Source organism: Lineus longissimus, chromosome 15, assembly GCF_910592395.1.
Source record: "Lineus longissimus chromosome 15, tnLinLong1.2, whole genome shotgun sequence".
Taxonomy (NCBI): domain Eukaryota; kingdom Metazoa; phylum Nemertea; class Pilidiophora; order Heteronemertea; family Lineidae; genus Lineus; species Lineus longissimus.
The window spans coordinates 14,678,716-14,693,499 of record NC_088322.1 but is presented as its reverse complement, the minus strand read 5'-3'; the positions used below and the strand labels follow the sequence as shown (position 1 = coordinate 14,693,499).

The 14,784-nt window shown below is 42.0% G+C and overlaps 1 protein-coding gene and 1 long non-coding RNA gene across 3 annotated transcripts; one reads left to right on the top strand and one right to left on the bottom strand.

Annotated features, from left to right (window-relative positions):
• Positions 1 to 608: 608 nt before the first annotated feature.
• LOC135499726 (uncharacterized) lies at positions 609 to 2,093 on the bottom strand. The gene is made up of 3 exons (XR_010449332.1): positions 2,022 to 2,093; positions 1,628 to 1,712; positions 609 to 1,263 (listed from the first exon to the last, which is right to left on the bottom strand). It is a non-coding gene; the product is annotated as an uncharacterized LOC135499726 (long non-coding RNA).
• An 884-nt stretch (positions 2,094 to 2,977) lies between these two features.
• Positions 2,978 to 14,192, top strand: LOC135499514 (N-acetylated-alpha-linked acidic dipeptidase 2-like). 2 transcript variants are annotated; one of them, XM_064790308.1, is made up of 16 exons: positions 2,978 to 2,995; positions 3,631 to 4,088; positions 5,024 to 5,312; positions 5,564 to 5,689; positions 5,867 to 6,056; positions 6,314 to 6,404; positions 6,588 to 6,883; positions 7,064 to 7,210; positions 7,807 to 7,874; positions 8,157 to 8,251; positions 9,048 to 9,138; positions 9,614 to 9,703; positions 10,334 to 10,499; positions 10,694 to 10,775; positions 11,638 to 11,730; positions 12,030 to 14,192. In XM_064790308.1, the coding sequence occupies exons 2-16, from the start codon at positions 3,736 to 3,738 to the stop codon at positions 12,220 to 12,222; spliced, it is 2,370 nt and encodes a 789-aa protein (XP_064646378.1). In that variant the 5' UTR covers positions 2,978 to 2,995; positions 3,631 to 3,735; the 3' UTR covers positions 12,223 to 14,192. The 2 variants fall into 2 exon arrangements, with proteins under 2 accessions (XP_064646378.1, XP_064646379.1); XM_064790309.1 differs by lacking the exon at positions 2,978 to 2,995 and adding an exon at positions 3,091 to 3,111.
• Positions 14,193 to 14,784: the final 592 nt, after the last annotated feature.

Below are 14,784 nucleotides of genomic sequence, written 5' to 3'. Positions count from 1 at the left end.
CTTTGACGCGCTTTCGATGTCATGTGACATGGAGCCCCTGTTGGGTTCTTTCACGCAATCACTGAACTTTAATGAACAGAAGGTGTTACCTCGTCGCCAGGGATGCAAAAAAAACGAAACACTCTTGCCGCCATTGAGAAATGCACCCACGTTCACACGAGGTGGTCTTCTGCCGCCGATTAAAACGTTTCCTTTCGGCAAATTATCGTAAATTCATCAAATTCATCATCAGATCACCGCATTCACCATCATTTAACTCCAGAAATATAAACGCCGTGTTGCTCGACATGTATATGTGGTCAAAGCTCGTGTTTCGGGGATCCACGTAATAGGGAGTTTGCGCAAATCCCCAGAAACGCCAACGTGAATGCCTATCCCACTGTTCGATCTTCTGATAATTAATTATAGGGAAAGTCCCTAGTGGAGCACAAAATGACAAAGTCGTGCCGCGTGCATCGCACTATTATCCACACGTTGGTTATTCGCCACCAGTGTAAAACGGTATTTTATGATTTGGAATAAATATTTGCGAAAATAAACCTAACATTCTTGTTTATTGTGCATTCTTCAGAGAAAACTCATCGCAAACTGAGACTATCATTCCAAGCTCTTTTTATTTGTTCAAAACAGGAACAAAACTAAAAACTTCCGTGACAGCCGGCTTGTTTAGAAGGACACGTCATTCCCGTCCCTTCTCACAACGTGTTATGCATGCATGGTCCTGCAGATTCCTTCAACCACACGTCTCGAATCCAGTGGCGACGGCTGCCATATTACCGACAACCCGGGAGGAAAATTCTCACTTTCGTCTATCTTGGTAACTGAGCACTGGCCTGGATGCTTGGCGAGGGAAGTTTGGCTTCGGGAACTTCGTCAGGTTCATTCCTTCCTGATGCGGGCCACAAAAGGCTACCCGTTGAAAGTCAAGACATTGACGGGGCCTAAGGTCGGGGCGCCCAGTTCCGGACAGTTGACCCCGGCAGCTGACCCACTTCCAAACTGGGTACACCGACGAGTCAAATGCTAGTTGTTATTTATGAAGCCTAATTTATTTCGGCAGAAAACGATTGTATTCGAAATCAGAAATATGATAATCTTGGTCATGTCGAACTCTGATGGACTTGGTAACACACTGGGTTTCAGCGCCCAATTCCTTCCATACAAATTGAACCAACGAAAGCCACCTTGCAATAGCCGTGACAGCACCCCTTACCGGTGCAATCCTGTCCCATCTCAGCACAGCCTAAACCGCGATCAAACAACCTTGAACAAAGTAAGAGAATTTCTTGAAATGATTAAATCAGAAAAAACAGTAGTTCTGTCACCCGATGCACCATCAGCTAGCCGCCGATAAGACGATGTTGTTTTTCTCAAATTCAATAAAATGGCTGCCACAATTCAAAATGGCCGGCACTTGCAGTGATATTTTAAACGTCAGTTTGGCTGCATGTAGCTCTGCACCAAGATTAGGTCTGATTTCATGAAGAAATTGCGATGCAGATCATCAAAGGGAATCAAAATAAAAAGCCGCTCAAGGTACGTGTATTGTCAAACCTTCCAAACATCAAAATCGACAAGATGATATCATGGCCGTGGAGATACTCTGGCTGTTGGTCGGATACTCTACCTTTTTTGGGCCTGTTGCTGCGGCATCGCGCTTGCTGCGACCACAAAGAGAAGAAGCGTGACCAGCAAGAAGGATTTCATCTTTTCTGGAATAGTTGAAGAGGAGATTTATCATTCCAAAGCACCTTGGTTGCAATAAAGCATTGTTTTCAATGTAAAATGAAGTAGGCCTCGTCGGAGTATGAAGGCCTGTGTGAATACACTGGACACATTTTAAGACGTGTTGGGACACATGTCGCCAAAACACCGCCGTTTCCACAAATGTTGGCAGTATACACAGAACGAGAAATTTTGTCCCTGTTCAATAGGTGCCTCTCTTGAAGAGGGGACAGAAATCACTATTTTTACCAGGTTTGAAAGTACAAAATTGACTTTTAACGCAGCCTGCTACTTACTGGTTCCCGTTTATCCCGTCTCAGACTGTTTCATTCAGTGTGAGCAGAAAGAATGGAGATTGCTACTGACCAACCTTTGATACACTCAAAATATCATATCGTCTCGCGCAGTCACAGAGATACCGGTATCAAAGGAGTTCGATGATATGTACCAGCGTTTTTATAGTAGATTCCAAAAGAAAGTGTGATCATTTGATTGCGGGTGCTTTAAACTAAAGTTATATTATTTTCTCGTCAAACATGCCCGTAATGGGGTAAAGCGAGTGGAAGAATGTCATTGCAAAAATGCTACGAACTCAACCAGGCGCCGTCCTCCAAGGACAGGAATACATTGGAGACTGTCCTTGGAGGTCCCGATCGAGGCTGGCTCACAGGATGTGACAGTGGAGTGCAATATTTTGCACTCTGTACACATAGTGCAAAATATAACTGTATTTGGCAGCTGCAACATTGGTCCCTGGCAGTATTTTTAGGTGTGCAAAGACAATACAGCCTAGCCCTTTTCTTTCGAATGGCCAGTTATTAAATTGCCCTGTATTCAAGGCAGCTGGACATACAGATATGAGCAACATAATGTCTGGTTTATACGATATCTTAATGAAAATTGTAGTCAAGGTTACCGATATATCCTATTCGACGTACTCTTCGATATATGATAGTGTCACTGAGGCTCGGAAAATGAAAATAGGACCTTGGAGACTAAATTGTGCAGCGGGGGGGGGGGGGGGTAGCGGGGAGTCCGACCTTGGCTGTCCGGTTGTTTTATCGAGAGACCAGCATAAAAGTAGTTAGCGGTTAATATTCACTCTTCTAGCTGGTTATTTATTCCCAGGCGCGCTTGATTCTTCCAGCTGGGTGCACTTTGCACAAGAAACGCATATTCCTCCTCGTGCTGGTTATCATATATTTCGGGGCCGGTTCAGCCACGGTAAGTACGGAATGCGACGGGAGACAAGTGACGGGAAAAGAAAAAGGTAAACAAGTGAAATATATTGTCAGTTTTCATGAGAAGAAACACCATTTAAGCGCAGTAACGATAACTTTGACTGTTTTAAAATACAGTCACGATCTTCTACGACATGTCTGTAAGGTGAAGGTGTATGTTTCGGAGAGGTGTCTGCGAAGGCACAGCCGTTTGAAAAGGAGTATTATAGTTCCTGTGTCAGTGTGTGTATATTCACATAGCATCATAGTGCATTGGTGGTGGTGTAACAGGAAAGATAGTCCCTCGAATTACAGTCCTTCACAAACGCTGTGGGAAGCAGCCCGTGGCAAGGGGAGGTTCAACTGAGTACAGTACATCATGATATCAATTTAATTGGAAAAAGTTTACAATCCCCTTTCACGGCCCAAAAATGTTGATTCAGTGAAAATAAATGGTCTTACACAGTTACAATTCCTGAGTTTCGTAGGCCTAGGGGTAGGCCCTAGAGCAAAGTTGATTGGTTTGCTGCTTCAAAGGCCCCCCAACTGTGGGAGTCCATGGCCCAATATGAATATTGAATAGGATGACAAAATGGACTGCCCAGGCAAGATAATGTTGGGTCAGACTTCTTCTGATTATGCCCAGTTATCAGAGGTCTGTCCTAAATTTTTATCTTGGTTTCAGATTGACAGTCAGTGAATTGTTTGACCTCCAACCCAGAGCAAACCAACCAATACGATGTAGAGATTACACAGATATCTCCTCCCATAATCAAGACCAATCCAATAGATGTATCGGGTTCCCCTAATGAGTGCAGAGTACACAACCAATGGTCTGACGTCTCATGGATCAGACTCGGAAGAAGAAGCGGAGTGGTCAGATCGTGATTTCGTCCATCTTGTTGCAACAGGCATGAGTGATCACAGCGATAGACGAAAACAGAAAGTGCGAAGAAAATGTCTTGTGATTACAGTGATTTTTGGTTTGCTTGCCTTAGGACTTGGTATAGTGATAGGATATTTTTGTGCAGCCCATATTGTGCCGGCATCGGGAGTGACTAATCCGACACGAGATGCTGACCCGACAATAGCTAAGAAACTGATGGAGGAGATGAAACCAGAAAATATAGAGAAATATCTCAGGTGAGAACGTTTGCCCTCTGGTTGAGATTTTGTCCTTATCGACTGATTTGGCCGAAACGAAAATCAAATGCCACTGGCATCATTCTTCCTTCAACACAAAAGTCATAACGGGTAAAGGACACATTTTATTCTCAACTGGGCTCAATTGACAGAACTTTTGGTGACTACCCTTGGTTATAAAGCATTTCAAAAAGATATCATAAAACAGCAAAAAATCGAGGTTCAATTGTTCTTGGTTATCAGATATGAACAAAACTTGGCCCACTTGGCTTATCTCACTTGTTCATTGATCATCCGATCTCAAATACAAGTGTCTCCAACCGAACACACTTGAATCAGAGCTGGGACACGGACAGAATTGAAAAAACACGCATGTTAATCATTTGGAGAAAATGAATTGGAGTTTTTTAAATGACATAACATGGTCTAAGTGTTAATTGTGAAATTTGCTCTGTGAAGAAACTTGAATGTTTAACAGACCAGATATCGCCACAAACTGCAATGATTATCGATGTGGCAAAACTGGCCATCGCTGGTCTGTTATTTATCACAAGTTGCAGTATTGACTAATTGTTGCTCAAGGCGACCACCACTAGTGATAATAATGAACCCAAATACCAGAACTCCGGTGATAGTTTTAACAGTTGTACATTTAGCAGTTTGCAGAGTAGAACGTTGCCAGTGTTTGTGTTAATCAATGATTTATGACACCTCACTATCTTTATCACTACTTGAGCTTAACCGACAACAAACCACCTCTTCATGTCGCAAAACATGTCGAGACAGTCTTGTCTTATCTTTGATAAGTGTCAAGGTCATGTGATACAATACCAAGTAGAGGGATGGTGCAAAAACCTGTATTGACCAAAAATTGAATATTTCTAGTACCATTCACTGTTTACTCCGAAGAGAAAATTACCTTATTTTCCTCCCAGGAATCTAACAACCCATCCCCACTTAGCCGGTACACCTGCAGATCTCCGGCAGGCCGAGCAACTCAAAGCATTCTGGGAAAGCGTTGGTTTCGACTCTGTGAAGATCACCCCATACGACGTCCTCCTGTCTTACCCAAACAAGACGATACCAAACAAAATCGTACTCCTAGATGAAAATGGAAAAGCGGTCCACACGTCGCAACTGAAGGAGAAGATCTTGGAGCCAGATCAGGATCAGAAAGATGTCGTACCGCCGTTTAATGCGTATTCTTATGCTGGAAATCCCTCGGTAGGTTTATTCAAACAGAATAAGAGGGGACTAAAAAATGGTGGAGATTTTTGGGATAGAAACTCAGAATTTAGCAGGACTTGGGAATATTAGGCAGGGCCAGAAAATTGTGTCGGAGTATTTCAGCATCAGCTCAACTACACATGACCTCCTTCCATTAATTTCAGTTACAATCTCTTAATGCCAACATTGATACTGATGCTGATCAAGAAACCAGGTCCTAACAATAAGCATCACCCTTCCTTCTCCAGGGTGATCTTGTCTATGTCAATTACGGCAGATACGAGGATTTCAAATACTTGATGGAAACTGCTGCGATTGATGTAAAAGGGAAGATCGCCATTGCTCGCTACGGAAAGATATTTCGTGGGGACAAGGTAAGGTAAAGCAACTTTCAAAACAATTGTTACCAGTTCTTATTTTTATGACAACACAGGAGGATTGTGGTTAAGTTACCAAGATTCTCTGCACTAAGAACCAGGCAAATGCCTTACCCCTTTGAAATGATAAGTTCAGATGCAGCGGTGTCCTAAAATGCCCTTTGTCATTTGTAGGTGACATTTGCCGAGAAGTATGGTTGTATTGGCGTCATCCTGTACAGCGATCCTGATGATTACGCCCCTGCGACCGCGGGTGATGTCGCCGTCTATCCCAATGGGTGGTGGTTGCCAGGCACAGGCGTCCAGCGTGGCACACTGTTTCTTGATCGTGGTGACCCTTTAACCCCAGGGTACCCCTCAATTGGTGAGAGGTTTTCAGCTTTTACGTCCTTAATTTCACACCATTCTCTCACCTCAGCGTAGGCTTTTGTGCTTTGAAAGTTTTCTCTCTTCCATTGCTTTTATTCAGCATTTTCACACACCGTACAAGTAATTTGTATTAGATTTTCTTCTCTGTGACATTTCATTTGCAGAAAAAAATTGCTGGTTACAGAAAATTATGCGAAATTAAACGACCAATGAAATTAATTTCCCCGATTATGGTATGATCGCCTGTTTCAGATAGTGCCTACAGACTCAGCATCAATGAGACGGGTATTCCAACGATACCTGTCCATCCCATCGGTTATGATGACGCGCGACAGTTCCTAAAGTGAGTAACACTTTGATAAGCGGCAGTCGATGTAAACCCTTAACCCCCCCCCTGGTCAGGCTGTTTTGAAATATGGCTACAAACATTTGAGCCATCTATTGATCTGTTTGTCTAACTTATTCTAGCCTACATGGCTCCTGCCGAGAGTCTCCAATTTAGGGATAAAACCTTTGCTCTTTCTAGACATCTGGCAGGTAAAGAAGTCCCAGCAGATTGGAAAGGTACACTTAACGTCACCTACCGGTTTGGGCCTGGTTTCCAGAACCCAAAATGGAAAATTCAAGTTGACGTCTACTCAATCATGGAAAGAAGAACAACTTACAATGTCCTTGGGACCATTCGTGGGGCAATTGAGCCAGATCGCTATGTTTTGGTTGGTAACCATAGAGACGCCTGGGTATTTGGTGCTGCGGATCCGTCCAGTGGTACCGCTACCATGATGGAGATGAGCAGGGCGTTCGCACAAGTGGTGAAAAGTGGTAAGAAATAGTCCGTTATATATTGATAAGTTCGTTTTGTTCAAAGCATGCTTTCTTGGAACATTGCTGAAACTGTTTTATTACAAATACAAACACTACTTTCAGGCGATGTGCCAAAGTTGTCTGTCTGTAGAACTTTGTTTTGAATATTGAAATCAAAAGTTTGTTTGAATCTTTCAGGATGGCGGCCCCGGCGTAGTATTATCTTCTGTAGTTGGGGCGCTGAGGAACACGGGCTTGTCGGATCAACGGAGTGGGTGGAAGATTATGCCAAGAATCTTGCCGCACGGTCGGTGGCCTATCTGAACGTGGATATCGCAGTACAGGGTAGATTGATACTTTATATATTATTTGTTTATTGTCACCTATTATTTATACAAATAGCCAGCCTTAAGGCTTATGAGACAGTTGTTATAGACGCCACTAAGCCGGCTTCTGATGCGTCTGTTTCACATGGGCCTATTACACGTTGTACAGGCCTTTTGTACAGACGCCTTTCAACTGGGTTAATAGTGTCACACAGTATGTTAATGACAGTAATAGTTATTGCTTCATCTTTTTCTTCGAGAGAGTGCTATACTCTGAATCGTGTAAGTTAGTTTCATTTGGTTCCATTTCATACTGATTGTTTTTGAACCCTGTTGAGGTGATGTCAGTAGATGGTTAACTAACGTCACCCGACTCTTAGCCAGGAGGAACAACACTTGCAAAACATGACCTCTGTCTGTCTCTGTGTTTCTAAGCAAGACAACTAAACAGTGAGAGTAATGCTCCTGCTTGCTTAATGCTACATAATCTTGGATAGCCCTGGGCTGATGAGCCCTCAGATTGGGTGAAAGCCGACGTAATTTTACATTTAATAAACCTAATTCTGTCCACCAGTTCTCCGTGACTTTCCTTGTAACGTCTTCTACAATTCGCAGGCAACTACTCGTTCAGGGCCAAGTGTATCCCATCTCTCTATGACGCCCTCCTTCATGCTGCAAAAGTAGTGAGTAAATGTGTTTTCTGTGTTCGTTTTTGCAACTTGCTGAATTTGACATTTTAGGTAATCATTCATTAGACGCCAACTGTGTGCCTAGTTTGTATCAGGCTCTTATGGATTCGGCGAAAGTTGTGAGTACTTGCTTCTGTTGCATTTTACTGTCAAGGCTCTCTCCAAGGCAGAATTCTGCCGCTCTTTGATTCATGAAGTCTGGGTACTGTATACCGTTTAATTTTTGGTGCTTCTTATTGTTATGGTCAGTAGATTAGTTTTCAATGCTCATTTCAGACGCCCAATCCAAATCCTGCTGAGGTTGCTGCTGGGAGGAAAACTGTTTATGATACATGGAGGGCGAGTTTCCCTGGTACAGGCGACAGGCCAAGGTATCAATCAATCAATCAATCAATCAATCAATCAATCAATCAATCAATCAATCAATCAATCAATCAATCAATCAATCAATCAATCAATCAATCCATCCATCCATCAATCAATCAATCAATCAATCAATCAATCAATCAATCAATCAATCAATCAATCAATCAATCAATCAATCAATCAATCAATCAATCAATCAATCAATCAATCAATCGTTGTATTGCACCCAAATTATAAGAATTACTCCAGGACTCTCAGGAGCATTGGAAATATCATTTGAAAAGGTGTGCGTCAACCCTTTCAATACCACAGGGTGTAGGGAGTGTACTGTACCCCTGGGCCACACCCGGTATAGGCCAAGTGGCCTGGATCCAAACTGACCGGGAAATAACAAGGTTGAGATGCTCACAGATCTCAGGAGTTGGACGACCCATGGGGTAGTTCCATCGTCTCAGTAAGGTAGACTGGCGCAAGGCCATTGATTGCCTTATATGGAACTCCACCCAAGCCTTATTGACTGGCTTAGACTGTGTATATTTTGCTGTTGTTATAGTTATGACCAATGGATTGAGACATCTAGCATTTATTGGTTATTCATTCATGGTAACATGCATGACACAAGTTAATTCTTGGCTGAAGCATCCCCAAAGGGACGAAGGTCAAGATAAAGCATGCCCTCCTATGACGGGCTTGTCCTTCTCATTGTAAAGACTTTACCCAACGGCCACCTTTAGCCAAAGTGGGTCAAAATCGCTCATTTTATGAGACTTATATTTTCTGTATGTAAATGATATATTTCAGACTTCTCAAACTTGGCAGTGGAAGTGACTTTGCACACTTTCTGTGCTTCCTTGGTATTCCTGGCATTGACCTCCGATACACATACGATGAGGTGAATAGAATTTTTGTTTTAAATCCGCACTATTGGCAAAAACTTCCTGGTATAAAGCAGCGTGTGTTCGTCGCCAAATGATATAATCGATAGTCTATTTTGGTTGTTGCGCTGGAGACTAACGGGTAAACGGATAGTGACTCAAATGCACCCTTTCATATTATGCCAAAGCAAGCTTGTTTATTATGAAGTCACCCTGTGGAAAGGCCAGCCAAACTGGCAGGTTTGAGACACCGCTTACCCTTGAACTCTATCTCAAAATGCCACGCACCTGGTGAGGAGGTATTGGTACCCTACTGGCAGCAAACTGACCAGTCGAATCAAAATGAGCTACTAGCAAAGATGATGATGATGATGATGAAGGCTAACCTATCACTAGGTGATCAGACCTTCTATCAAAAGATGAGAATCTAAATCTCCAGGAGGTAAAGTTCCAGGAAATATACATGTCATGTCATTTCTTTCTTTTCTTCAGATAAAATACAAAGTGTCTTCGTATCCTCTCTACCACACGGTGTACGAAACGTTCAGACTCATGAAGAAATTCATTGACTCTGATTTTCAGGTTAGTGGCCACGCACACTCAGTCCTTGGTCCCTGCTCCTTCCCATTTAGGAGGGGATAAAACGTCAAAACCCTATTGAAAATGGATCAAAACTATGTGAAAAGCCAATGATAAAAGTTTAGCACTGTTAAGATGATAAGCGAGAACACGAGACCTCGTTATGGGTTTATCAAAGTAAACAACATTATGGCAATAAATTCTCGTAAACTCACGAATTGTCATGTTGGTCAAGTGGACAACTTCTGTGATGTCGCTATAAATTTCTTTATTTTGACATTATTGATTTATAAGAAAGTATTTCATAATAGGGCCGTTTAGACGACAGGCGAAAAGACCGCATTCGGATCGAATCTGGATGAATCCGGATTAAAACCACCCAAGGCGATGGTACCTTTTTAGTCCGGATGCAACCACATTGATCCGGATCTTTTTGCGTTTACACGACGAAAAATTAATCCGGATTCGGGACGCATCCGGATTTTTTCGCGTCGTCTAAACGGCCCTATTATGGCATTTTTATTTGGGAGCCTCATAGCCTAGTGGTCACTCTACTGGCTACTGCACGATACGGCCCGGCACAGAAATTTGTTGATTACAGTGTTATGTCACTTTTGACGTTGTGTTTTACAGTACCATTTAGCCGTGTCACGTAGTTGGGGAGAGATGGCTCGTAATCTGGCTGACTCACTCATTCTGCCGCTAAATTTCCGAGATTATGCAACAGAGTTGGAAGGTTATTTCAACGACTTCAGTAAGGCATACAAAGATTTACTGGACAGCCAAAAAATAAAATTAGGTAGGTAGAAATTTGGTACTTTTTGGGAGACTTCTGACGGACTCACTGTCAGCTGAGGGTTTTGTGAAGCTTAATCCGACAGCCTCAGTTTCCCACTACCTATAGTCTCCCTTTAAAAAGAGAAGTTTCTTGCACCCACGGATCAGGAAAGATCGTCTTCTTTGTCATAATTCATGAATTGTTTGTCATTTCAGATGAATTCAAATCTGCCATAAACAATTTTACCAAAGCAGCAAATAACTTCCATAAACGAGTGGAGAAAATGGATCGAACAAAGTAAGTCTTCAGACTAATGTGTTGTTATCTGTGCCCGCTTATTCAAAACGTGTTTTGTCACTAACGTCAGGAGTCAACCTACGGTAATTTAATTCAGTGAAGACCTTAGACTTAACACCAGCAATGGTAAAACAACTTGTTTTGAACAACCAGCAGGCCTTTGTCCAATACACAACCCCTGACATGGAGACCAAGTTGGTTCCGCCTTGAGGGTTTTCATTTCTGGTTTTCACTGTTGACACAGTTCCCCTTGTTTGTTATTAACTGAGATTGAAAGTTTGTTGTCACCGACATGGAAGTGCCCATGTAGACACAGTGTCTTGCTATTTTGCTGAATGTCAACTAACCAATTGCTAATTTGCCAAATGTCAATCCACACGTGGGTGATATCACATACCAGCAAGTAACTGTGAAAGTGCATAGGTTGAATCTACTTGATCTGTATCTGAACCCATGGCAGGTCCCCAACTGGGTGCTAAAAGCTTATCTAACTCGGTGACACATCGGAAAATCTTCCTTGTCACCTTTCCTGGGTGGTTGACACTTTCAACCCGGATCTTGTGTGTGTTTTATAATGAAACATCTTTGACAATCCCATGTGGGTGTGTTTAGGTGGGCGATATACTGGGATGTGACTGATTCATGTGAGGGTAACATGTTTATCTTGACAGTGTTATACATAATGATAGATTCCGATCTGGTCTTTAAACCCAAACATCCTTTTTCTCTCAGTTGTTGCATCAAAGCACTAAAGACCTTGACCATAGGACCATTGTGTACTAAATTGATGCCATTCTAGTAGTAAAGATGGCGCCAAACTTCAGAGATGGCTGTCATTTACTCGTTCCTCCTCCTGTTTCAGTCCATTTGACGTTCGTAAGGTCAATGACCAGATGTTACAGGTCGAGCGGGCGTTCATCAACCCAGAGGGGCTCCCTGGGAGACCTATTACGAGGTAAGTAATAAACAACCTCTCTATTACCGACCCCCATGGGACCTGGCTCTGTTGTCCTTAATGTGAAAGAGAGGTCCTTAATAAGGCTGTTTATTCCATGGTCATCTGTAATATTTTCTCATTGTGAGCAACAAGAGACGAACCCACAACCCCCTGATTGTGATTTTGGCACTCTGACCACTATGCCACTCATCTCTCTAAGTATCACCACAAATATTTTGGGCAAAGTCTTTAGTGTTACCGAGTAGCATTGTTGTTTTCATTACTGACACGCTGTTAATCCGTCTCCTCAATTTCAGACATGTGATATTTGCTCCGAGTAAAACCAATTCCTACGCAGGAGCTAGTTTCCCTGGCCTCGTCGACTCCTTGTTTGAAATCGATACGCATCCTGAACAGTGGAAGGTGTTCAAGAAACATTTATCGGTTGTGATACACCTGGTGCGCTCGGCTGCATCCATGCTTAATGATGTCGTGGAGTTTTATGTATAGATGACTGTAAATCGGAAAATATTTGCGAATGTCTTTTGGAAACTTGGGTCAAAGCTTAACTTATATCCTCCAGGGTGATTTTATATTGCAAAGTGATATTGCTATGGCTCTAAATGTATTCAAGATTATGTATTTATCTATGCTTTTTTGGTCATTTTGATTTTGTTCCTTAAAGGATATGAATGAACTTAATTCTATTGTAGATGATGATTTAGATGGATGTGCTGTAAGCTCTGAAGTTCAAAAGGTGTAGGAATCAACCTTGTTGATCCACTTAATTCTACTGTAGATGATGATTTAGATGGATGTGCTGTAAGCTCTGAAGTTCAAAAGGTGTAGGAATCAACCTTGTTGATCCACTTAATTCTACTGTAGATGATGATTTAGATGGATGTGCTGTAAGCTCTGAAGTTCAAAAGGTGTAGGAATCAACCTTGTTGATCCACTTAATTCAAATGTAGATGATGATTTAGATGGATGTGCTGTAAGCTCTGAAGTTCAAAAGGTGTAGGAATCAACCTTGTTGATCCACTTAATTCTACTGTAGATGATGATTTAGATGGATCTGCTGTAAGCTCTGAAGTTCAAAAGGTGTAGGAATCAACCTTGTTGATCCACTTAATTCAACTGTAGATGATGATTTAGATGGATGTGCTGTAAGCTCTGAAGTTCAAAGGGTGTCGGAATCAACCTTGTTGATCCACTTAATTCTACTGTAGATGATGATTTAGATGGATGTGCTGTAAGCTCTGAAGTTCAAAAGGTGTAGGAATCAACCTTGTTGATCCACTTAATTCAAATGTAGATGATGATTTAGATGGATGTGCTGTAAGCTCTGAAGTTCAAAAGGTGTAGGAATCAACCTTGTTGATCCACTTAATTCTACTGTAGATGATGATTTAGATGGATGTGCTGTAAGCTCTGAAGTTCAAAAGGTGTAGGAATCAACCTTGTTGATCCACTTAATTCTACTGTAGATGATGATTTAGATGGATCTGCTGTAAGCTCTGAAGTTCAAAAGGTGTAGGAATCAACCTTGTTGATCCACTTAATTCAACTGTAGATGATGATTTAGATGGATGTGCTGTAAGCTCTGAAGTTCAAAAGGTGTAGGAATCAACCTTGTTGATCCACTTAATTCTACTGTAGATGATGATTTAGATGGATGTGCTGTAAGCTCTGAAGTTCAAAAGGTGTAGGAATCAACCTTGTTGATCCACTTAATTCAACTGTAGATGATGATTTAGATGGATGTGCTGTAAGCTCTGAAGTTCAAAGGGTGTCGGAATCAACCTTGTTGATCCACTTAATTCTACTGTAGATGATGATTTAGATGGATGTGCTGTAAGCTCTGAAGTTCAAAAGGTGTAGGAATCAACCTTGTTGATCCACTTATTTTCATGTTGGAATAGTGGCGAACTATTTATAAATTCATTTCACTGTTTCCGAAATCAAAAAGCATCACTATAGGGCATAGATTTTGTGTTTGTTGTTACCGGTGACTAGTGATTTACGCCATATTATTGCCATATTAGTATTGATGGTATGCTGTTATGATATTGGATCCTGTTCGATTTTTTCACTTTCCTCCTTCTTTTACTTTATATTGGATTGCGTTGGGCTAAATAACATGTTTGCCTGGGGTTCCTGTGAGTGTTGGCAGTTTCTTCGTGACAAAGAATCATTGTAACATCGTCAGAATGGCCATAAGCTTAATCCAAGGGGCAGTCAGTGAAGTCAGACGAATATTTTTATTACTTGATGTGGTCAAGACAAACAAAATGATAACTCATTTAGGTCTGAAATCCCCCAAAAAAGCAAATAAAGGGAATTTCCTCATGGTGCTAGGCCACGATACACTTAACTCTCATGATGATACAACAGTATTCTTTGTATGTTCTGTATAAAATGCATTCTGTTGAAATTTAAAGGGCATGCATTTTTTTGAATAAAATTAATTTCTATTAGAAGTGGTGTGATGTTGTGATCTTTCACTCTGTCTCACACTGTACTCTTCCTACTGAATTGCCAACAGACGACCTGAATGAAACCAGTGAAATATCAGGACAAAAGGCTTGTGTGAGTGGCCTTATCCCAGCATTCTTGTTGGGAATTTGTCCTCACCAGACAGAGTTGGGATGTATGGAAGTTATAATCAAATACCACGGACAGAATCTCTCCCTCCAGGTCTGTTATGATAAGGATGATTATAGTTGTGTTGGTACATAACAACAGGACTCCCAATAGTCCAATCTCCCTCACCTCTTCAGCGACAGGATTGAGCTGCCTGGTCTGAATCTGTCCGGTTGTGACAGTCTCATCTCGAACTGCTTCAGTGAGATGATTTGGCTGCCAGGTCCGGCTCAGTCTGATTGCTACAATGTCATCTCTCGCCGGCTATGTGTCATGATTGAGCAGCCAGGTCCGAATCAGTCTGGTCATGACAGTCCATCTCTCTTACTGCCACGGAGACATGATTGAGCAGCCAGGATGTCCGAATCAGCCTGGTTGTGGCAGTCGCATCTCTTTCACTGTCTTGGCGGCACGGTGCAGCCAGACTGT

What these genes read in the sequence shown, in the direction of transcription:
- LOC135499514 (XM_064790308.1), top strand. Translation starts at nt 3,736, where the DNA reads ATGTATCGGGTTCCCCTAATGAGTGCAGAGTACACAACCAATGGTCTG. An exon ending in AGATATTTCGTGGGGACAAG is followed by an intron (nt 5,690 to 5,866) that starts GTAAGGTAAAGC and finishes TGTCATTTGTAG; the next exon opens with GTGACATTTGCCGAGAAGTA. An exon ending in CCTGGGAGACCTATTACGAG is followed by an intron (nt 11,731 to 12,029) that starts GTAAGTAATAAA and finishes CCTCAATTTCAG; the next exon opens with ACATGTGATATTTGCTCCGA.